This window comes from Entelurus aequoreus, linkage group LG22, assembly GCF_033978785.1.
Source record: "Entelurus aequoreus isolate RoL-2023_Sb linkage group LG22, RoL_Eaeq_v1.1, whole genome shotgun sequence".
Classification (NCBI taxonomy): domain Eukaryota; kingdom Metazoa; phylum Chordata; class Actinopteri; order Syngnathiformes; family Syngnathidae; genus Entelurus; species Entelurus aequoreus.
Window position 1 is genome coordinate 41,497,367 of NC_084752.1, and position 25,498 is coordinate 41,522,864.

Here is a 25,498-nt window from a genome sequence, read left to right on the forward strand (position 1 = left end):
TTTACAGCCACACAAAAGTCGGACAACTCCAACACCACACATAAAGTGTCATTCCAGGTCGTTACACTATGATTTACCATCATTTATGATTTACCATCAGTTATTAGGAATCTTAATTCATAAATATTAATCATGAAATACTGTTAGTATATTAAATACTAATAAAAATGTATTTTTTACAAACAGGAAGTTGCAGGAATGTACACATGATCCCCTGCTTACATCTCATTGTGCAACATGTGAATGTTTTAATGGGAACTACCGTAATTTCCGGACTATAAGCCGCTACTTTTCCCCCTCGTTCTGGTCCCTGCGGCTTATACAAGGGTGCGGCTTATTTGCGACCTGTTCTTCTCCGACACCGACAAAGAGGATTTCGGTGGTTTTAGTACGCAGGAGGAAGACGATGACACAATGATTAAAGACTGACTTTTCATATACCGGTAGGCTGGTTATTTTGATAACGTACAGGCGAGCACTTTGTATTACTTTGCACCGTCGTATTATTTGTACTCTGCACGAATGCTGTTCGCCATGTCAAAGATGTGAAAGTTTGATTGAATAATTGAAAGATTTATTGTTAATAAATGGGACGCTTTGCGTTCCCAAACAGTCATCTCTGTCCCGACAATCCCCTCCGTGGTAGCAGGAACCCCTATATACTACGCTAATTACACATCAAAACCCTGCGGCTTATACTCGGGTGCGGCTTATATATGGAGCAATCTGTATTTTCCCCTAAATTTAGCTGGTGCGGCTTATAGTCAGGTGCGGCTTATAGTCCGGAAATTACGGTAAATGTCAGGTCTGAAAGGGGTACAAATTATTTCCAAAGCAGGACCTCCACCCAGACAAACAATACAAGTACAGAGTTCATGAAAAACATTATTTGTTGTTATTGTCATTGCAAGTGGGCCTAAACACTTATATTAGAAATGGAAATGACTATTGTCGTTTGATTATAATAATAAGAGAATGTCGTCTGTCTATCTGTGTTGGCCCTGCGATGAGGTGGGGACTTGTCCAGGGTGTACCCCGCCTTCCGCCCGAATGCAGCTGAGATAGGCTCCTGCACCCCCCGCGACCCCGAAAGGGACACGCGGTAGAAACTGGATGGATGGATGGAGATGTAAGTTGTTATTTAGTCCAGGTTTGGGACAGGTGTGCTGCTGGTGTAGCCACAGTGTGCACGTCTGATGGTGCTCACATGGCCTCCACTCAATGCTCAGGGACTTTTTGCCTTTGTTCACACACATGAAAAATTAGAGGGAACATTGGTGCTGAGTGTACATTAATTATAGATCAAATGAGCTATATCAGGGGTCGGCAACCCGCGGCTCCGGAGCCGCATGCGGCTCCTTGACCACTCTGATGCGGCTCAGCTACATACATGCCGACCCCCCGATTTTCCCAGGAGATTTATGGATCTCAGTGTCTCTCATAGACTACTCCCAGGGAAAAATTAATCCTATTTACACTCTAATTACTAAATAAAGGGCGTGCCATAATTGCACTGCAGTAATTGTCCTCTATAGCATTTACATACAGCGTGCCAGTCCAGCCACATGTTGCATGTTGTTATTACTTGCTCACACAGGAGACAGCAAAGCATACTTACTCATCAACCACACAGCTTACACTGACGGTAGCCGTATCAAACAACTTTAACATTGTTACGTTACAAATATGCGCCACACTGTGAACCCACACCAAAAAAGAATGAAAAACACATTTCTGGAGAACATCCCACCGTAACACAACATAAACACAACACAACCATTACCCAGAATCCCATGCAGCCCTAACTCTTCCGGTCTACATTATACACCCCCGCTACCACCAAATCCCCCCACACATCAACCCCCCCACCCCCTCTCCGTGCGTTGGTTGAGCGGAAGAGTTAGGGCTGCATGGGATTCTGGGTATTGGTACCGTCAGTGTAAGATGTGTGGCTGCTGAGTTAGTACGCCTTGCTGTCACTTACGTGAGCAAGCTGAAATTGCAATCTACGTGTGGTCGAGCAGGTACACTGTTAGGGCAGACTGTAGAGGGCGCCAAATGCAGTGTCACCACGCCCTGATATTCGGGAGTCTCCCGGGAAAAATGAGAGGGTTGGCAAGTATGACGCTATCAAGCACCATTCATTCAAAACTTGCGGCTGCACTAACATCAAATTTCAACATTAAAGTGCGTGCCGGTGCGTGTGTCGGAGACCCCTGGTTAACATAGCACAAAGCATTTAAGCTTTGTATGCGGTGTTTTTCATTTAAAAAAATTTTTTGTGGCTCCCATTACTTTCTTTAATTTGTGAAACTTGCCAAAATGGCTCTTTGAGTGGTAAAGGTTGCCGACCCCTGAGCTATATGATTCGGCTGCAATGAAACAAAGAGCGAAAAATTTAAAGGGGTCTGAATACTTTCCGTACCTGCTGTATACTATTTTCTTTGCCATAAGTAGCACTTCTGATTATTGATGGTTTCGAACATTGAGTGGGCCCTGATTCTAAAAGACCTGACCCCACAACCTGCACAGTCATCGCTAAAGTTAAGACATCGTGGCTGAAAAGTTGATTTAATGTTTTTTTTTAAAGTGGGATGGTCTTGCAAGAGTAAGGACAGTTTGTACTGAACTTTGTTTTGGCAAAAAAAAAAGAGAATCACACTTTGTTTTGAGTGCAATTACAGCAACTTATCAAGCTTCACGGACATTCCTGGTGCAAAATACTGTTTTCTTCAATTCCCAACTTGACCTTTTTTCCAATTCTTCAACTGCGTGTGTTGTCGTGCCAAACCTTTTCTTACGCACATATGCAGTTTTATTAAAAAATACATCAGTACCATTTTTTTTTTTTTTTTTAAAGAATTAGCATAAACCTTATATCATTTTCAGATTTTGGCAAGCTTAGACAACAGCTGCCACTGGGGGAGGAAAAAATGACTACAAAGAGCCAGAGATAAGAGTTCCGAGCTCAGAACAATTGTGCATGTGAATGATATTCTCCAACACATGTATGTAAATGAGGGGTCTAAAACAGGGCTTCACAGCACTTTTTATTTTTTTACCTCTGTGCCCAACTTTTCAACTACAGAGGCCACTTAAATATTAACAATGAATCAGTAATCTTAATCATGATTTGAATGGTATTCACCTACTTACAGTTTAACAGCATAAACATCTTCAAATGCTATGAAACCATGTTTATCACAGCAATTATTATCAATACTTAGGTCAGACTGATTACAAAAATAAATGCTAATAAATATGCTGCAAAAGAAAGGACTCAAAAACTTTTAGGCAATGCAAAGATAAAGAAATAATTCTTACTAAATTAACAAATAATAATAATAGGGCTGCAACTAACGATTAATTTGATAATCGATTAATCTGTCGATTATTGCTTTGATTAATCGATTAATAATCGGATAAAAAAGACAAACTACATTTCTATCCTATCCAGTATTTTATTGAAAAAAAACCAGCATACTGGCACCATACTTATTTTGATTATTGTTTCTCAGCAGTTTGTAAATGTTGCAGTTTATAAATAAAGTTTTATTTAAAAAAAATTAAAAAAAAAGTATTAAAAAAATTAAAAAAAAAAAAAAAGTATTAAAAAAAAAAAAAAAAAAGTATTAAAAAAATTAAAAAAAACTCTGCGCATGGCATAGATCCAACAAATCGATGACTAAATTAATCGGCAACTATTTTAATAATCGATTTTAGTCGATTAGTTGTTGCAGCCCTAAATAATAATAATATATACCATATTTTTCGGACTATAAGTCGCAGTTTTTTTCATAGTTTGGCCGGGGGTGCGACTTATACTCAGGAGCGACTTATGTGTGAAATTTCTAACACATTACCGTAAATTATCAAATAATATTATTGATCTCATTCACGTAAGAGACTAGACGTATAAGATTTCATGGGATTTAGCGATTAGGAGTGACAGATTGTTTGGTAAACGTATAGCATGTTCTATATGTTATAGTTATTTGAATGACTCTTACCATAATATGTTACGTTAACATACCAGTTGGTTATTTATGCCTCATATAACGTACACTTATTCAGCCTGTTGTTCAATATTCTTTAGACATTTTAAATTGCCTTTCAAATGTCTATTCTTGGTGTTGGCTTTTATCAAATACATTTCCCCCAAAAATGCGACATATATGTTTTTTCCTTCTTTATTGTGCATTTTCGGCAGGTGCGACTTATACTCCGAAAAATACGGTATGTTAAATAAAATATACACTACCGTTCAAAAGTTTGGGGTCACCCACACAATTTTGTGGAATAGCCTTCATTTCTAAGAACAAGAAAAGACTGTCGAGTTTCAGATGAAAGTTCTCTTTTTCTGGCCATTTTGAGCGTTTAATTGACCCCACAAATGTGATGCTCCAGAAACTCAATCTGCCCAAAGGAAGGTCAGTTTTGTAGCTTCTGTAACGAGCTAAACTGTTTTCAGATGTGTGAACATGATTGCACAAGGGTTTTCTAATGATCAATTAGCCTTCTGAGCCAATGAGCAAACACATTGTACCATTAGAACACTGGAGTGATAGTTGCTGGAAATGGGCCTCTATACACCTATGTAGATATTGCACCAAAAACCAGACATTTGCAGCTAGAATAGTCATTTACCACATTAGCAATGTATAGAGTGTATTTCTTTAAAGTTAAGACTAGTTTAAAGTTATCTTCATTGAAAAGTACAGTGCTTTTCCTTCAAAAATAAGGACATTTCATTGTGACCCCAAACTTTTGAACGGTAGTGTAAATACAATTTAAGCGCAAATGAACATACAGCTTCGCCACTTTAGTCTTGGTTTTTGCGCTGAAAAAGATTTAGCTCCAGACTTTGTTTATTTGAGATCGTCATTGCTGCCACAAGTGGTGAAAAAGTGTATTACAACTGAGTATAGCTGTGGCCCATGCAGACCACAGCCGAGAAACCTATTTTTGCGCGGCCCTATGGTTAAACACTGGTGTAAAATCCTAGATTGACCGACTGTAAACTGAGACAACGTCGATCATAGCTATACAAAGTCTCCGCTAACTTTACTGCGGAAATAAACAAGGTCCAGTTTGTGTCTGCCACGCTGGCGCGGGGGAGTTTTAGTTTGAAGCAGCTGCTTGGTTGACACATTGGGACCAGACAAAGGTCCACGCAAAGACTGCACGGTGATCTGGGCCACCTCTGGACGCACCAGAAGCCTCGGAATCAACAGTTTCCTAAAAGCCTAACTAAACAAGCATTCTTGGTAGGAGTTGCACCTGCACCCAACCTTCAGGTGTTTCATACGTCAATCTATGTCCTTACTAGGTGGTGTCATCAAGCTGTCAGTGCCAGTAGTGTTGCCGCTGGCTTCAGAGGATAGAGAGCGCTTGAACGGCGTAACAGCCGTGGCGCTGGTCTACGAGGGCAAGCGGGTAGCCATCCTTCGCAACCCAGAGTTCTATGAGCACCGCAAGGAGGAGCGCTGCGCTCGCCAGTGGGGCACCACCTGCAAGAACCATCCTTACATTAAGGTCAGTACCTGGATGCTAATAATCTGAACCCAAGGAATTTAAAGTCATTAAATATATTGTATAATCCGGGCTATAGATTCAAGCTGCATGCACCAAATTTCAGAAAAAATAAATATTTTTACATATATTAGCCCCACCGGACCGTAAGACGCAGCTACACGTATACCGTTACAAAATATTTTGTAAATGTCATTTACATACCGTACGTGTTTCCAAACGGTGCCTGTCACACTGCAGCAAAACGGCTGATCAAACAAAACAGAAGTCATCATGCGGAAGTTAGCTCTCCAATCAGCTAAACAGACTCAATAACTCCACGCTGGCGTTTTGGTTAGGGGTGTAACGGTACACAAAAATTTCGGTTCGGTACATACCTCGGTTTAGAGGTCACGGTTCGGTTAATTTTCGGTACAGTAAGAAAACAACAAAATATAAATGTTTTGGTTATTTATTTACCAAATGTGTAAAGAATGGCATAACATACATATACACACAGGGTCCATTGCCAGGGTTCATGTGGTCAACATATATCAAATAAAAACTAAATAAGATAAGGCTCAGAATGGTTTCTTAACAAAATCTTTCTACATATAAAGTGCTTTTTTGATTGATTTATTCTTTTATTAGTAGATTGCACAGTACAGTACATATTCCGTACAATTGACCACTAAATGGTAACACCCCAATAAGTTTTTCAACTTGTTTAAGTCCACGTTAATCAACATTAAACTGCCTCAAGTTGTTGCTCAGATGAAATAAAATGACACAATTTTTCTTCTACATATAAAAAGTGCAACATTAAACAGTTTCAAGTCAACTCAGCCTCAGACTAACTTTTATTTCCCCCCCAGCCTGGCTAACTTGAAGGTAAGAGGATATATGGGCTTATTGTTCTTCCACCATAGAAGTGAGTCAAAATCTAGCTTCTAATGCAATATGGTCTTAAATCTGCTGCTATAAAAACATTTGTTATTGCTTTAGCCCTGCCTGACTCGCCGAGGAGAGGCTGCTTGAATGCGGTGGTGACGCTTCAAATGGGTTAGCATGTTTGACGTGTTGTCAGAAGCAGCTGCTGAACAATGTCGGCAAACCTCCGTCCTCCGTTGTTGTATCGCACAGCCAAAGTGTTCCCAAACGGGAGATCTTAACGAGGCAGGAGGGTCTTCCAGCTCTGGCTTTTACATGTTGTCCTAGCCCGTTAGCTGCTAGCATGCCATGTGTTGTGCCTCGGTGTGCATTGTTTACACAACGTGCGTTACGCTACTTAATATGTCTGTGTGGAAACTCGTTCGGTACACCTCCGAACCGAACCGAAACGGTTTAATACACGTACCGTTACACCCCTAGTTTTGGTAAATTTGCAAAACTGAAACAATACAAACGAATGCCATTATAAATTAATAAGATCAACAGACACACAAACGTGTTAGCATATTCATTAATATGCTACTGACGCTAGGTTTGATTACATTATGATAGCATGTACAAATATGCATGAATACACTCCAACAGACATCACACATGGGACTGTTTAGTAGGTATGAATTGTTTTAGTTATGTGGTAAAACTTACAAACAGTCCTGCAAGTGATCAAGAATCCTTTCGAGCAGCAAACTCTTTGGATGGTTTTATTTGTGGTTTAAAGCAAAAACATGAAGTACATTTTCAACCGGCAGCACCTGCAGTGAGCGAACTCGTTCAAAAGCTGGCGCCTTAGCACAAACAATAACACACCGATTCAGTGTCTCTGCCGGCGTATATGAAGACTATTTGTTCAATACAAAAACATTGCGGCCGTTTGCGAAGAAAAATCCGCAAATTAGCCGCACCGTTTTATAAACCGCAGGGTTCAAAGCATTGGGGAAAAAGTAATTGCTTGTAGTGCGGAAAATAAGGTAGATATTAGGGGTGTAACGGTACGTGTATTTGTATTGAACCGTTTCAGTACGGGGGTTCCGGTTCGGTTCGGAGGTGTACCGAAGGAGTTTCCACACGGACATATTAAGTAGCGTAACGCACGTTGTGTAAACAATGCACACCGAGGCACAACACACGGCATGCTAGCAGCTAACGGGCTAGGATAGACTGACCATACGTCCTCTTTTCACCGGACATGTCCTCTTTTGCGGAGCTGTCAGGGCGGAGTTTCTTAAATGCCTCAAATGTCCGGCATTTTGAGTTAGGGTTGCGTGTATTTTCAATGTACGTTCAGGGTTAAGAAGGGGTTAAAAACAAAACAAACAGCAGCATTGGTGAGGGAGGGGCAGAGACAGAGAGAGAGAGAGAGAGAGAGAGTTATGATAAACGCGCATGCGTCGCCAGGCTCTGCTTTTTATCCATAGATTTATCACATTTAATGTTTTATTATCTATAGCAGGGGTGTCAAAAGTGTGCCCCGGAGGCCATTTGCGGCCCACAGCTAATGTTTTAAAGGCCCACGGCACATTTTAAAAATACTATTAAAATAAACAAAAACATAACAAAAGTGAAATAAAAAAGCTTAAAGGTTAAATGTCATTTAGAAAAAGTTGCAATGTTGACTAATAAAACAAAGCTGTTTTTTTTTTCTTTCAAACTGTCATTGCTCAAAACATAATATTGAATCAAAATCAATGTTATTATGAATTATTGACCTATCCAAGGTTCCCATTACTTCACATCAAATATTACACTAAGAAAAATATTTTTGGTGGAAGATTTTGCAAATTTGGTGAATAAATAACCTAAAAATGTATATTTTATTGTTTTCTTACTGTACCGAAAATGAAACGAACTGTGACCTCAAGAGATGTCCGATAATATCGGCCTGCCGATATTATCGGCTTGCCGATATTATCGGCCGATATATGCGTTAAAATGTAATATCGGAAATTATCGGTATCGGTTTTTTTATTATCGGTATCGTTTTTTTTGTGTTTTTTAAAAATTAAATCAACATAAAAAACACAAGATACACTTACAATTAGTGCACCAACCCAAAAAACCTCCCCCATTCACACTCATTCACACAAAAGGGTTGTTTCTTTCTGTTATTAATATTCTGCTTCCTACATTATATATCAATATATATCAATACAGTCTGCAAGGGATACAGTCCGTAAGCACACATGATTGTGCGTGCTGCTGCTCCACTAATAGTACTAACCTTTAACAGTTAATTTTACAAATTTTCATTAATTACTAGTTTCTATGTAACTGTTTTTATATTGTTTTACTTTCTTTTTTATTCAAGAAAATGTTTTTAATTTATTTATCTTATTTTACTAATTTTTTTTTAAAAGTACCTTATCTTCACCATACCTGGTTGTCCAAATTAGGCATAATAATGTGTTGATTCCACGACTGTATATATCGGTTGATATCGGTATCGGTAATTAAAGAGTTGGACAATATCGGAATATCGGCAAAAAGCCATTATCGGACATCCCTAGTGACGTCTAAACCGAGGTACGTACCGAACCAACATTTTTGTGTACCGTTACACCCCTAGTAGGTATACAAAAGGGTGGAACAAGATGGGTTTTATAGGCAGTGAAAAAGACTCTTCTTCGGAGACAAAAGGGTTTGCAATAAATATGTTTTTTTTAAATCAACAAAAGCCATGTTTGTGTGGACGTTGCCGTAGCAACACAGGTGGTGCTGATCAATTAAACAGACACAACAGGATAACTCGCAGGCTGGACTCGGTTTAAAAGGGGCCCAGTTTAACACCTTCACTCACTCTTTGCACGAGCAAATGTGCTGTTAAACGACACCTTTTCTCTAGCACCTAAAGACGCCATAAATCCAAACGCTTAAAGCAGAGTTTTTCAACCTTTTTTGAGGCAAGGCACATTTTTGTCATAAAAAAAATCCGGAGGCACACCACCAGCAGAAAACTTTAAAAAATTAACTCCACCAAGTCGTCGTGTCTTATTTTGAGTGTGTTGGTGTCTTCCTGTGTGTAGTGCTTTACTTCTTTTGGTGGCCCTTCCTGTTTTGTTAGTGTTTTCCTGTAGTGGCTTCATGTCTTCCTTTGAGCGCTATTCCGCGCACCTGCTTTGTGTTAGCAAGCAAGGCTATTTACGTTGTTGCTATCCTTCTTTGTGTGGCCATTGTTGATTTTCATGTCACGTGCGGATGTACTTTGTGGACACCGTAAGTTTTTGCTGTCGTCCAGCATTCTGTCTCTGTTTACTTTGTAGCCAGTTCAGTTTGACTTTTGTTTTGCATAGCCTTTTCCTTTCGTTCATTTCGGGTTTAAGCATTACATACCCTTTTTACCTGCACCCTGCCTCCCACTGTGGTCTGCATATCGGGATCACGACAAACCATCCTCGTCTCACCCGACACATTCCGACTTTTACAAAGCAATGCTGCCACCTACTGACATGGAGTATTACGTGGTTACCCTGCCGAGTTTTACACAGCACAGACACTAAGCAACGGCACATTATTGGCAGATTCTAATTATTGATTTGCCAAAAATATTTTTGGGATCAATTAGGTGAAGTTGCATAATTCCCCACGGCACACCAGACAATATCTCACGGCACACTAGTGTGCCGCGGCACAGTGGTTGAAAAACACTGGCTTAAACAGTACAGACTGCACCTGTGTGGATTCAGCACTGATAAAACACAGATCCACTGTGGCCTCTTCACTTTGCTCATGGAAAGACTGAACACAGGCGGGCGTGGTCGAGTTTTGATGCGGTTTGTGTCCAGTCTGGCTTATAAGGTGTTATATTTTGGGTATACTCACACTATGATCCATGCCCGAGCATGGCGGACTTCAAATAGGCGTGCGGTTGTCCTCGGAAGCCTCTTTAGCCACACCTGAGCGTGTGTGCAAAGCTTTGCTGTCATTAAAGTGTCACTCAGTAATAATTGTGTGCTCTTAACCCGCGTCTCTCAACACACCTCAAACTTTTCATTCCTGTTAAGAACAAGCTGCCCCGTATTACATTGACTTGAATCCACTTTCCTGTTTACCTGTTGGCCAGTCAGACAGGAGCCCTCTTCCTCGGAAACCTCGGCGCGGCGCTTGTTTATTTGCCTAAGCCCTCCACGTGTTGAAACCCGCCCCGGGCCGTGCGTTGAATCAACAGAGCACGCGTGCACACTCCTTCATGCTCGCAGACCGCCCCCCCCCCAGCCCCCCTCTCCAAAATAAACAGAGCCGTCAATCTCTGCACAGGATAAGGATGTTACTCGGCTTTCGTGAATCGCTAATTAGTGTGCGGGGAAACAAAGTAACTAATAATGTCACACAGGCACAATCTTCAACTATGAAAATATGCTCAAATAAAGGAAGCCTTTGGGCTTTGATTTCTTCCTTTCACCTTATAGAAGGTACTTCCCATTAGGGGTGTAACGGTACGTGTATTTGTATTGAACCGTTTCGGTACGGGGGTTCCGATTCGGTTCGGAGGTGTACCGAACGAGTTTCCACACGGACATATTAGGTAGCCGCCTCCGCTTCCTTCTGCCTCTGTCAGTCCTCTACACAGCACCCAGCATTGTCCCACCCACACAACCATCTGATTGGCTACAAACAGAGCGGTAACAGCCAATCAGCAGTGCGTATTCAGAGCGGTAACAGCCAATCAGCAGTGCGTATTCAGAGCGCATGTAGTCAGTGCTTAGCGTTTAGCAGGTAATCATCAGGCTGCGGACTCTCCCCAAATGAAAATAAACACCTCCCAGTCAACTACCGTAATTTCCGGACTATAAGCCGCACCTGACTATAAGCCGCACCAGCTAAATTTAGGGGAAAATACAGACTGCTCCATATATAAGCCGCACCCGACTATAAGCCGCAGGGTTTTGATGTGTAATTAGCGTAGTATATAGGGGTTCCTGCTACCACGGAGGGGATTGTCGGGACAGAGATGACTATTTTGACCCATTTATTAACAATAAATCTTTCAATCATTCAATCAAACTTTCACATCTTTGACACGGCGAACAGCATTCGTGCAGAGTACAAATAATACGACGGTGCAAAGTAATACAAAATGCTCGCCTGTACGTTATCAAAATAACCAGCCTACCGGTATATGAAAAGTCAGTCTTTAATCATTGTGTCATCGTCTTCCTCCTGCGTACTAAAACCACCGAAATCCTCTTCGTCGGTGTCGGAGAAGAACAGGCCGTAAATAAGCCGCACCCTTGTATAAGCCGCAGGGACCAGAACGAGGGGAAAAAGTAGCGGCTTATAGTCCGGAAATTACGGTACTAGTAACATCACTATGAGCCCGTTGACCTTCTAGAAATATAAAAGGCAGCTCAGCTCGCTTGAGGTGAAGGCTAATTAGCGTTTAGCGTAACGTTAGCTCATTTTGCTGTGTGTGCGTGTGTGTGTTATGGACAGCAAAGCCCTGTCTGTCTGTTATTTCACTTTACCTTTTTCTGTGTTGATTGAGCTGTGTTGAAGCAGCAAAAAAGGACATTATGTTAAATGAAGAGTTTCTGTCTCTGATAGTTGATATAATAATGTAAGTGCATCATTAAGCCTACATGAACTCCATGGTGTTCAGGGATGAATAGTCTCTCCTATTGCTATTGTACTATTTTTTTCAGCTATAGTTACATGAATCCAGTGGTTCTCAAACTTTTTTTGTCATCCCCCACTTTGGACAAGGGGGAGTTTTCAAGCCCCACCTGCCCCCATCGCCCCAACAGAACGCTAATGCCAAGCTTAACATTTTCAAATTTATCGAACATCAAGTAACATCAAGTTTTATACATTCAAACTCAATGACATAAAATAAAATCAAGTTCAATAATAAATAAAATAACTGTGCAGCTGTGGTATAACTTGCATCAAGTTCAATATCAAATAAAATAACTTGCATCAATTCAATAATAAATAAAACAAAAGTGTTATAACTTGCATCAAGTTCAATAATAAATCAAAAAAAGTGTTATAACTTGCATCAAGTTCAATAATAAATCAAATAAAAGTGTTATAACTTGCATCAAGTTAAATAATAAATCAAATAACTTGCATCAAGTTCAATAATAAATAAAACAAAAGTGTTATAACTTGCATCAAGTTAAATAATAAATCAAATAACTTGCATCAAGTTCAATAATAAATAAAACAAAAGTGTTATAACTTGCATCAAGTTAATAATAAATAAAACAAAAGTGTTATAACTTGCATCAAGTTCAATAATAAATCAAAAAAAGTGTTATAACTTGCATCAAGTTCAATAATAAATCAAATAAAAGTGTTAATTTGCATCAGGTTCAATAATAAATCAAATAACTTGCATCAAGTTCAATAATAAATGAAAATAAAAGTGCCACTTTGCGATCTTTGCCAAAAAAAGGAGGACAGGGCAAGTGAACATGAGTTTTACAGTACTCCAGCATTAGTGGCTGCAATGAGCCTGTTTTGCACTGCACAGCTTTTCAAATGGGGGTTGCAGGCTTGACACTGCCACTGTTAAAACCTCATTGAATTCGGGGCTGAGCTGCCTTGACGCGAGTGTTTCCCGGTGAATGACACATTGTGTCCAATGCGCATTTTGCGCAACCCTCTTTATTAGAGCCTGCAGCCCGTTTCATGACTTTGCCATGCGCGCCATCAGAGCAAAAGCCCACACAGTTTTCCCATTTAAGGTCGTGTTCTTTGAGGAAACTGTCCATTATCTTGAACAGCTCATCAGCAGTGGCTCTATTTTTTATGTATTTGCAAAACAGCAAATCCTCGCACAGTGACTCGCCATTCACAAAGCTTCCGCTTAGCCCCGCCCCCATTAGTTACTGTGTTGCTGTCTGTCAAACTTTCGCTCCTACCTAGAAATGTAAAGCCTACAGGAAAAATAAGTAATTTACATTTATCTATATAGCGGATTTCACAGACAGAATCACAAAGTGATTTCCAGTGTGTATAGAAAATGAAAGCATAGTAAAAAAAAAATCAAAGAATATAATAATAAAAAAATAAAAAAAATAAAAGTGAAATTTCCTCCCGTTCCTCGCGCCCCACCTGTCATGTCTCTATTCCCCACACTTTGAGAAACGCTGCATTAATCATTGGTAATGCAGCAGCCCAGTTTTGAATGGCAGGGTCCCTGCTATCACATGTTGATACAAATATAACATTTACATAATAAAAATCAAATGCTGTAATAAATTAAGCATGATGAGTTGACTTGAAACTGTTTAATGTTGCACTTTTTATATGTAGAAGAAAAGTTTTGTCATTGTATTTAATCTGAGCAACAACTTGAGGCAGTTTAATGTTGATTAACGTGGGCAGAATTATTATTATAGTGTTCCCAATGTTAAAAGGATAAAGCCATTGTTTACAAATTTGGTAAATAAATAACCAAAAAAATGTATATTTTGTTGTTTTCTTACTGTACCGAAAATGAACCGAACCGTGACCTCTAAACCGAGGTACGTACCGAACTGAAATGTGTGTGTACCGTTCCACCCCTACTTCCCATACAAGTCCAGTTCAGTCTGAGGGTCTACTACCAATTTTCCGAATGATAGACTCTCTGCCACAATCCTGCCTGCCTCCTAGACGACATTTAATGGGGAGAAATCTCTTCAAAGTGTTTTTTTTTTTTTGTGTGTGGATCCATTTAGTTTAAAATAGCCATCGACTATTTAACGACACCAGAGAATTTGATTTAAACAAGAGTGTGCCCGGTGCCTTGGACCTGATAAGTCTGGACTTTATTAGACCTCAAGCTTGGCGCCTCTCCAGCTCCGCGCAGCTTTTTAACGGTTGTCCCGTGTCTGGATTATGTTAGAATGCAGCGTCCACTGCCCTGATGTGGCGCCTATACTGTATTTCAGATGGGGATGGAAAGCGGCGACTGGCTAGTCGGCGGACACCTGGAGGGGCTGGACCGGATCTACTGGAACGACGGGCTGGACCAGTACCGACTGACGCCCAGCGAGCTCAAGCAGAAGTTTAAAGAAAAGAACGCAGGTATGTCGGAATAGGGCTGGACCGATAAAACGATATCAATATATATCGTGATAGATACTCAATCCACATAAATAATACATGTTTGATTAAATGTTCGATATACAGTATACACATTTTGGTTTGGTCAGAAGAAACCAGAAAGAATGAAGCATGGTTGGTTGCATTAACATAGGCACTTGTGGTCAGGAAACAGGAAGTGATCTGTGAGCAATTGGAGGGACACGCTTAATAGCCAATTGCGTAACAGTATCAACTACCTATTTGGCTGTGCCATCTTGCTGCTGATTGTCTGCAGAGAGCAAATAAATTGGTGATAAAACAGGAAAAGTCACGTCGACAGTATGGCAGTTTTGTTATTTTCAAACGGATAGTACTCCTTCGCCACGCTCGTCTTTTCTCTCTAGTCCGTTCCCTATTCCGATGTACGGAAACAACACGTAGGAACTAAAGTGCAGGAGTGTATAAATAAAATAAATAATAAAATATAAAAAAATGTGTTACTTTAAAATAATAATTTGGTCCAAAAATATTTAAATAATTATAAATTAATTTTCATACTTTAACAAGAGTAACAGACCAAATAAATGTTACACAGACCACCTAACTTCCTGGCAGTAAAGCTGCAAAATGTGTTTTTCTTAAGTTTACATTTTCACACTTTGCACTATTTTGTTACATTGTGTTAAGCACTTCATCCATATTCCTCTATTTTGCACCTTATTTAAAGAGGGTCTTAAGTGTTTATTGTGATTTTAGAATTGTGTTTACATTGATTGTTTTCCATGGTTGTGTTGACATTTCCATTTATTTCGGCCTTGATAGCTGATGCCATTATAACATTTAATATATTTTTCTCCTGGTCCATATTTTCCATAGGTCGTCAAAAATATCAATCCTTATTATTATTGACTAGGGATGTCCAATAATGGCTTTTTGCCGATATCCGATATGCCGATATTGTCCAACTCTTTAATTACCGATACCGATATCAACCGATATATACAGTCGTGGAATTAACACATTATTATGCCTAATTTGGACAACCAGGTATGGTGAAGATAAGGTAAATTTTTTAAAAAAGGAATCAAATAAAATAAGATAAATAAATTAAAAACATTTTCTTGAATAAAAAAGAAAGTAAAACAATATAAAAACAGTTACATAGAAACTAGTAATTAATGAAAATTAGTAAAATTAACTGTTAAAGGTTAGTACTATTAGTGGAGCAGCAGCACGCACAATCATGTGTGCTTACGGACTGTATCCCTTGCAGACTGTATTGATATATATTGATATATAATGTAGGAAGCAGAATATTAATAACAGAGTGTAAATGGGGTGGGTTGGTGCACTAATTGTAAGTGTATCTTGTGTTTTTTATGTGGATTTAATAAAAAAACAAAACAAAAACAACAAAAAAACGATACTGATAATAAAAAAACCGATACCGATAATTTCCGATATTACATTTTAACGCATTTATCGGCCGATAATATCGGTAGACCGATATTATCGGACATCTCTATTATTGACCAATATACAAAAGCTCATCATGATACGGTTTTCAGCCATATCACCCAGAACCTCTTGGGAGACACCCAACTAAACTAAATAGCAGAGATCTAGCTAAGTTGCCACAACTGCCATGACAAGTCCAGGAAGAAAGCTGAGAAGTTGTTTTCTTTCACACGCCACGGCGTCCCACCATCAGAACATTTGTTGTGTAGTGATTTCAGTGTGACGTCTACGATATTTATCATCTGGGACGATTGCTTTTAACACATCTTGAAAACATGCTGCTGTCTGGGCTCGTGGCGCACCTGCTCTTAAGAAAACTTCTATCAAAAGGTGTATATAATTGGACAAGGAAGCTCTTTTTCATCTCCCTGGCTCACAAAACAACATTGTTGACCTTTTAGCTATTTTATAACTTAGCATTCATGTAGGGGTGTAACGGTACGTGTATTTGTATTGAACCGTTTCGGTACGGGGGTTCCGGTTCGGTTCGGAGGTGTACCGAACGAGTTTCCACACGGACATATTAAGTAGCGTAACGCACGTTGTGTAGACAATGCACACCGAGGCACAACACACGGCATGCTAGCAGCTAACGGGCTAGGATAGACTGACCATACGTCCTCTTTTCACCGGACATGTCCTCTTTTGCGGAGCTGTCAGGGCGGAGTTTCTTAAATGCCTCAAATGTCCGGCATTTTGAGTTAGGGTTGCGTGTATTTTCAATGTACGTTCAGGGTTAAGAAGGGGTTAAAAACAAAACAAACCGCAGCATTGGTGAGGGAGGGGCAGAGACAGAGAGAGAGAGAGAGAGTTATGATAAACGCGCATGCGTCGCCAGGCTCTGCTTTTTATCCATAGATTTATCACATTTAATTTTTTGTTATCTATAGCAGGGGTGTCAAAAGTGTGCCCCGGAGGCCATTTGCGGCCCACAGCTAATGTTTTAAAGGCCCACGGCACATTCTAAAAATACTATTCAAATAAACAAAAACATAACAAAAGTGAAATAAAAAAGCTTACAGGTTAAATGTCATTTAGAAAAAGTTGCAATGTTGACTAATAAAACAAAGCTGTTTTTTTTTCTTTCAAACTGTCATTGCTCAAAACATAATATTGAATCAAAATCAATGTTATTATGAATTATTGACCTATCCAAGGTTCCCATTACTTCACATCAAATATTACACTAAGAAAATATTTTTGGTGGAAGATTTTGCAAATTTGGTAAATCAATAACCTAAAAATTTATATTTTGTTGTTTCCTTACCGTACGGAAAATGAACCGAACCGTGACCTCTAAACCGAGGTACATACCGAACCAACATTTTTGTGTACCTACATTCATGGCTAACACAATAGCTTTTAACTGTTGAACTTGTTTCCGCAAATAAAAACTACAATTTAAAAATAATGAAAGCTTTTGAGAAGCTTTGCGGGTTTGTGAATTGGTCTAAAATAAAAAATAATAAAAGTGGAATCTACTGTTAAACGCGGAATGTCACGGAAGTCGACGTAATGTGACTGAAATGCTGTCATTGTCAGGGGAAATCATGTTTCACTCCCTCGCCGACCCTTTCACAACTAAGAAATTAACGAGACGCACTGCAAAAAGGCAGTGTTCAAAAACAAGAAAAAAAAATACAAAAATGAGGGGTATTTTATTTGAACTAAGCAAAATTATCTGCCAATAGAACAAGAAAATTTGGCTTGTAAGACTTTCCAAAACAAGTAAAATTAGCTAACTTCAATGAACTCAAAAATAGCTTAAAATAAGTATATTCTCACTAATAACAAGTGCACTTTTCTTGGTAGAAAAAAAAAAGAAGACCTTTTTGCTCTATATTTTGAAAAATATTCCTAAATGAAGTAAATGCTAGTGCCATTATCTTGACATAATGATATGCACTCGGCATTACATTTCTTGAAACCAGCAAACTTATACTAAAAACTAGTTTATTGTTCTTAATGGAAAGGCAACAAGGCAAGCGCTTGTTACTCTCGGGGTCTCCTAGCTGCTCAGGCAAATCATATTGTCTAAAAATGCATTTTTCCATCGATAACATGACATCATCACGCCAAGTGCGTGCTCTTTCAGTCAATTAGTGCGCATATATACAGCCCGTATTATTATTGTAATTTTGAAGAATTTATCTGAATGTGCATGAACTATTTCTGTTCAAAATAGTTAGAAATGTCACATGTTAAATGTTTAAATATTAACTGTCAGTTTACTGTACTGTGCCAACTGTACTACTATATGAGTACGTATGTTCTATTGTTTCATTGGAAATAAAACAGCATTGGGCAGTCATCTGTTTTAATTATGAGACACAATTGTGTCAAAGTCATGATTTTTTTCTTTCATGCTTGAAATAAGAAATGATGACTTTAAAAAAGTAGTTTTCTACTTGTGAGTGTTGATGACACAGCTTTGCAACAGTTGATATTCTAGTTTCAAGCATGTTTTACTCAATATAGCTCATCAAATCTCAGCAACAAGCTGTAATATCTTACTGACATCATTTAGGAGCAAAACACTTAAAACAAGTAAAACATTCTGTTTTAATGTTTAGTGAGAAGAATGATCTTATCAGACAGAAAATAAGCAAATATCACCCTTATTTGAGATATTTCATCTTACTTAGATTTCAGTTTTTGCAGTGCGGCCACTAGAAAACCCAGCGAACAAAAGTCTTTAGGGTTTCCGTGGGTCATTAAAAAGCATTACAAGGTATTCAATGGATTATGCGAAATTTAAGGCCTTAAATAGCATTAAAAAGCATTAAATTTGATGTCCAGAGGCATTAAAAAATGTATAAAATTGTAAGCCGGGACCAATTCATGGAGTGATAAATGAAAATGAACGTAATAATTTGCCGTCATGGATAAAGTGCTACGTCCCTGGGTTTCTTTATTCGTCTCTGGCTTTCAAACTGGATACAAGACGTCTCACTCTGTGCATCGCTCTCAGTGTAAATACATGAACAGAGTGAGCCTCTTGTCAGTCATCCAATCTTTGTTTCGGTACACGCAGGCAGAACCTACCGTATTTTTCGGAATATAAGTCGCTCCGGAGTATAAGTCGCACCGGCCGAAAATGCATAATAAAGAAGGAAAAAAACATATACACTACCGTTCAAAAGTTTGGGGTCACCCAAACAATTTTGTGGAATAGCCTTCATTTCTAAGAACAAGAATAGACTGTCGAGTTTCAGATGAAAGTTCTCTTTTTCTGGCCATTTTGAGCGTTTAATTGACCCCACAAATGTGATGCTCCAGAAACTCAATCTGCTCAAAGGAAGGTCCGTTTTGTAGCTTCTGTAACGAGCTAAACTGTTTTCAGGTGTGTGAACATGATTGCACAAGGGTTTTGTAATCATCAATTAGCCTTCTGAGCCAATGAGCAAACACATTGTACCATTAGAACACTGGAGTGATAGTTGCTGGAAATGGGCCTCTATACACCTATGTAGATATTGCACCAAAAACCAGACATTTGCAGCTAGAATAGTCATTTACCACATTAGCAATGTATAGAGTGTATTTCTTTAAAGTTAAGACTAGTTTAAAGTTATCTTCATTGAAAAGTACAGTGCTTTTCCTTCAAAAATAAGGACATTTACATGTGACCCCAAACTTTTGAACGGTAGTGTATAAGTCGCACTGGAGTATAAGTCGCATTTTTTGGGGAAATGTATTAGATAAAATCCAACAGCAAGAATAGACATTTGAAAGGCAATTTAAAATGTCTAAAGAATAGTGAACAACAGGCTGAATAAGTGTACGTTATATGAGGCATAAATAACCAACTGGTATGTTAACGTAACATATTATGGTAAGAGTCATTCAAATAACTATAACATATAGAACATGCTATACGTTTACCAAACAATCTGTCACTCCTAATCGCTAAATCCCATTTATAGTCCGATTATAGACTTATAGTCCGAAAAATACGGTACTTGCAGTTCTCTTCCACATCTTTTCCTGTGTATAACAGTGGTAGCGACGCTCACGTTAAAGCTGGTGCTGAAACTAATCATTTTAATACAACGGTCACTTTTAATGTGCACGTTGCTTCAAAACCGTAGGCGAAGACGTTACCGAAGGCGGGCTTGTGAAAACCGCCGAAATGACGTCGTAACAAGCTGACCAGTCACAGCTGACCCCCAGCTTTATTTCAACAATAATATGACCAACGGTGTTGGGATTAACGCGTTACTAAGTAACGCGTTACTGTAACGCCGTTAGTTTCGGCGGTAACTAGTAATCTAACGTGTTATTTTTTTATATAGAGTAACTCAGTTACCGTTACTGCATGATGCGTTACTGCGTTATTTTACGTTATTTTTATGTAGTATCGGCTAGAAACTGAAGATCTGAGTGTGTTTTATTGGAGCGCTCCGGTGGAGAGACATTCCTCCAGAGTCGTACTTCGGGTCTAACAACCTTCACTTTACCCGGAAGAGGGTCTTTACAGCTGAGGGTGAATGACGAGGCCGGCGGTTTGTCGCAACTTTGTGACTTTATTGCACGCAGCCATCCACCAAGCTAGAGCACCTACACGCACTCACTGTCGCCGCTCCCTCACCTCTCTCGCCCACTCACTCACTGACGTTACTCACCTCTCATGCTGTCATATCTTAAAGGGCCACACACACACATACGCTACTCTCATAACAACTAACAAGACATCATGTCCAAGCCAGAAGTCAAGTTTTTTAACATGGAGACATTCTCAATACTTTTCTTTTGTCGAGCACAAAGAAAATGACATTTTAGTTCAATGTAAGTTGTGTCTTGGATCAAAGATCCTATCTACTTAGAGTTAAAGTGCCATTATGTTGCAGCTATTTAAAATAGTTGTGTCAATTTGTTCTGGCCTGAAATAAATTGGCCCTTTGTAACATATCTTTGTCTGTGTGTGTTGTATGTAGAGCACATTGTTTGTGTGTTGTATGTAGAGCACATTGTTTGTGTGTTGTATGTAGACCCCATTGTTTGTGTGTTGTATGTAGACCACATTGTTTGTGTGTTGTATGTAGAGCACATTGTTTGTGTGTTGTATGTAGAGCACATTGTTTGTGTGTTGTATGTAGACCCCATTGTTTGTGTGTTGTATGTAGACCCCATTGTTTGTGTGTTGTATGTAGAGCACATTGTTTGTGTGTTGTATGTAGAGCACATTGTTTGTGTGTTGTATGTAGAGCACATTGTTTGTGTGTTGTATGTAGACCCCATTGTTTGTGTGTTGTATGTAGACCCCATTGTTTGTGTGTTGTATGTAGAGCACATTGTTTGTGTGTTGTATGTAGACCACATTGTTTGTGTGTTGTATGTAGACCCCATTGTTTGTGTGTTGTATGTAGAGCACATTGTTTGTGTGTTGTATGTAGACCACATTGTTTGTGTGTTGTATGTAGAGCACATTGTTTGTGTGTTGTATGTAGACCACATTGTTTGTGTGTTGTATGTAGAGCACATTGTTTGTGTGTTGTATGTAGAGCACATTGTTTGTGTGTTGTATGTAGAGCACATTGTTTGTGTGTTGTATGTAGACCACATTGTTTGTGTGTTGTATGTAGACCACATTGTTTGTGTGTTGTATGTAGAGCACATTGTTTGTGTGTTGTATGTAGACCACATTGTTTGTGTGTTGTATGTAGACCACATTGTTTGTGTGTTGTAGGTAGACCACATTGTTTGTGTGTTGTATGTAGAGCACATTGTTTGTGTTGTATGTAGACCACATTGTTTGTGTGTTGTATGTAGAGCACATTGTTTGTGTGTTGTATGTAGAGCACATTGTTTGTGTGTTGTATGTAGACCACATTGTTTGTGTGTTGTATGTAGACCACATTGTTTGTGTGTTGTATGTAGAGCACATTGCTTTCTGAGTTCAGTGATGCAAATGCATGTGAAGTTGATCAACACATTGTATTATTGTCCAGTGCAATAACAGGACTGAAATGAAGGCTAAAAGGGCATTAATGGGAGCCTTAAAAAAAGGGGGGGAAAAATAAGTAACTAAATAGTTACTTTTCACAGTAACGCATTACTTTTTGGTGTAAGTAACTGAGTTAGTAACTGACTTACTTTTGAAATAAAGTAACTAGTAATTGTAACTAGTTACTGGTTTTCAGTAACTAACCCAACACTGAATATGACACATAAAATGCAAACCATTAGAACACCCAAGTAAAAATGTATCCATAGATTGTTTTCAAAATATGCACATAGAAAATGTTTTTTCTCTATAACGGTAATAGAAAATTGAAAGAAAACGAGCATAAGGAAAGAATAAACAAACGAAACATGTGCAAGGGAAAACAAAAGCAAATAGAACAAAAACAAAAGCGTTATATTACAATTTTTTTATTTTGTCTTTGATGGAAATGGTCTTTATAATGTCTTTTAGGATGTGGGAGGTTATCATGACTTTTTTGGGTTTCTTAGCCCTCATTAGTGGTTCAAGCCCTTCACTAGTAAACACAGGGAGGCCGACTGCAAAAAGACCTCCAAACTTCGCTCAACGGGCACCAGCGTGGTGAAATCTCACAAGTCGGCGATTAAAGGCAGGCAGCAGTCAACAGTGTCACATTTCTTTGGCGTGACCCACAAAGCAACTTCTGCTATATAAAATAAATTAAAATAGAAACAAAATCTCCCATTCGACAGTCTTGTGGGACAATTCTAATTCCCTAGAAGGTATTATGTGACTGGGCCGGCACGCAAAGGCACTGCCTTTAAGACTTAGTGGCGCTCTGTACTTCTCCCTACGTCCGTGTACACAGCGGCCTTTTAAAAAGTCATACATTTTACTTTTTGAAACCGATACAGATAATTTCCGATATTACATTTTCGCCAACCTCCGAGGACAAAGCTACGAACAATGGGAGACCGGGCTTTCTGCTCCGCCGCTCCCAGCCTGTGGAATGCTCTCCCTGACCACCTGAGGGCACCACAGACTGTGGATGCTTTTAAAAAAGGCTTAAAAACCCTTCTTTTTAAAAAAAGCCTTTTTTTATTTAGATATATGCATACTAGTTTTAGCTATTTGTCTGTTCTAGTTTTTATTAGGGTCCGCACAGGACCATTGTCAAAGGAATCCCAAAGGGAGTCCTTTTGCAATGGGACGAAAGGACACTATTGAAATTGTAAGGTTTTATTATTATTATTATTCTTTATTCTTCCGCCGCCTCTTCGAGCTGCAATTTGACCCACTTAACATGCTTCAAAACTCACCAAATTTGACACACACATCAGGACCTGCGAAAATTGCCATCTAATAAAAAAACCAAACCCCAAAAATCAAAATTGCGCTCTAGCGCCCCCTAGCAAAAAAACAAAAACAAACTGCCTGTAACTCCCACTAGGAAGGTCGTAGAGACATGAAACAAAAACCTCTATGTAGGTTTGACTTAGACCTACATTTAATAATTTCCCATCCTCGGGCAAAAACCAACAGGAAGTTGGCAATTTCCCCTTCAAGACAAAAAATGACTAAAAACACTCATTTTTGCGTCTTTGAGCTGTAATTTGACCCCCTTAAAATACTTCAAAACTCACCAAACTTTTCACACACATCGGGACTGGTGGAAATTGCGACTTAAAAAAAAACCGAACCCCAAAACTCAAAATTGCGCTCTATAAAACAGAGACAAAACTGCTCCTCAGAGGAAAACTCAGACAAAACTGCTTGTAACTTCCGGTAGGAACGTCTTAGAGACATGAAACAAATACCTCTATGTAGGTCTCACCTAGACCTACATTTCATAGATTGACATTCTTCAGCAAAAATCAACAGGAAGTTTGCAATCCCTCCTTCAAAACAAAATTTTTGTTAAAACCGGTCACCAAACTATCTCCTCTGAGCGCGTTTGTCGTTTCGGCTTCAAACTACTACAGGAGAGAGATTGAACCCTTCTGATTAAAAGTTGACGGCGTTTTGGAATGTGCTACCGTTTTGATGTTACGAGCCTTCAAAGACCCGCTGCGCTGATGCTGCTCCGCTGCCGCAACACCTAGGAAAAAACCACAGACAACACTTCCTCTAACTCCCAGTACGAATATCCTACAGACATGAAACAAAAACTTCTATGTAGGTCTGACTTTGAGCTAGATTTCATACACTGACATCCTTCAGCAAAAATCAACAGGAAGTTGGCAATCACCCCTTCAAAACAAAAGTTTCATAAAAACACTCATTTTTGCCTCTTTGAGCTGTAATTTGACCGCCTTAAAATACTTCAAAAATCACCAAACTTTTTACACACATCAGGACTGGTGGAAATTGCGATTTAATTCGGACTAGCACCCGCCAAAATGCGGACCCAACCAACGCTGCTTGCAGCTTTAATTTTTATTTATTTTTATTATTTTTAAAAAAAAACTTTTTTTTATACACTGTAGCACTTTGATGTTGTTTACTCAATGTAAAGTACTTTTTAACAAATAAAATCTATTATTATTATTATTGTTATTATTAGACAGTAAAAAAAAGTTAAAAATGTAAAAAAATGATTTTACAGAGCCTGATCTGCCCCTCAACGACCATCCAAAGTCATGCCTCATATAATCATCATATAATCAATTGTATAATCAATCATATAATCATCATATAATTAAGAACTCAGTGGCACTGCAGGGCTCGGATGGTGGCCGGCGCCAACTTCTACATTGTGGGCCGGCATGCCCCACCCCGACACAGGAAAGGACCTGTACGAGCCCACCCACGGTGCCAAGGTCCTCACCATGGCTCCCGGCCTAATCACTTTGGAGATTCTGCCTTTCAAAGTCGCCGCTTACAACAAGCTCAAAAAAGCCATGGACTTCTACGAGCCCAAAAAGTAAGCACAGTACTATATTTCCCTCCTTTTACTTTATCTGTCATTCTATCAAACTAGGGGTGTAACGGTACGTGTATTTGTATTGAACCGTTTCGGTACGGGGGGTTCGGTTCGGTGGTGTACCGAAAGAGTTTCCACACGGACATATTAAGTAGCCGCCTCTGCTTCCTTCTGCCTCTGTTTCTGTAAGTCCTCTACACAGCACCCAGCATTGTCCCACCCACACAACCATCTGATTGGCTACAAACAGAGCGGTAACAGCCAATCAGCAGTGCGTATTCAGAGCGCATGTAGTCAGTGCTTAGCGTTTAGCACAGGGGTCACCAACCATTTTGAAACCAAGAGCTACTTCTTGGGTACTGATTAATGCGAAGGGCTACCAGTTTGATACACACTTATATAAATTGCCAGAAATAGCCAATTTGCTCAATTTACCTTTAACTCTATGTTATTATTAAGAATTAATGATATTTACACTTAATTGAACGGTTTAAAAGAGGAGAAAACACGAAAAAAATGACAATTTATTTTTGAGACATAGTTTATCTTCGATTTCGACTCTTTAAAATTCAAAATTCAACCGAAAAAAAGAAGAGAAAAACTTAAAAAAAAGAATTTATGGAACATTATTAGTAATTTTTCTTGATCAAGATTAATTT

The 25,498-nt window shown here is 39.0% G+C and overlaps 1 protein-coding gene across 1 annotated transcript in view; it reads left to right on the forward strand.

Moving 5' to 3' along the window:
* The window catches only part of LOC133639743 (bifunctional 3'-phosphoadenosine 5'-phosphosulfate synthase 1-like), a 41,078-nt gene that overhangs the window by 8,274 nt on the left and 7,306 nt on the right, over positions 1–25,498 (forward strand). The window contains exons 4-6 of the mRNA XM_062033326.1: positions 5,330–5,535; positions 14,337–14,472; positions 24,638–24,839. Of these exons, the coding sequence (XP_061889310.1) occupies positions 5,330–5,535; positions 14,337–14,472; positions 24,638–24,839 (544 nt within the window). The remainder of the gene's footprint in view (positions 1–5,329; positions 5,536–14,336; positions 14,473–24,637; positions 24,840–25,498) is intronic.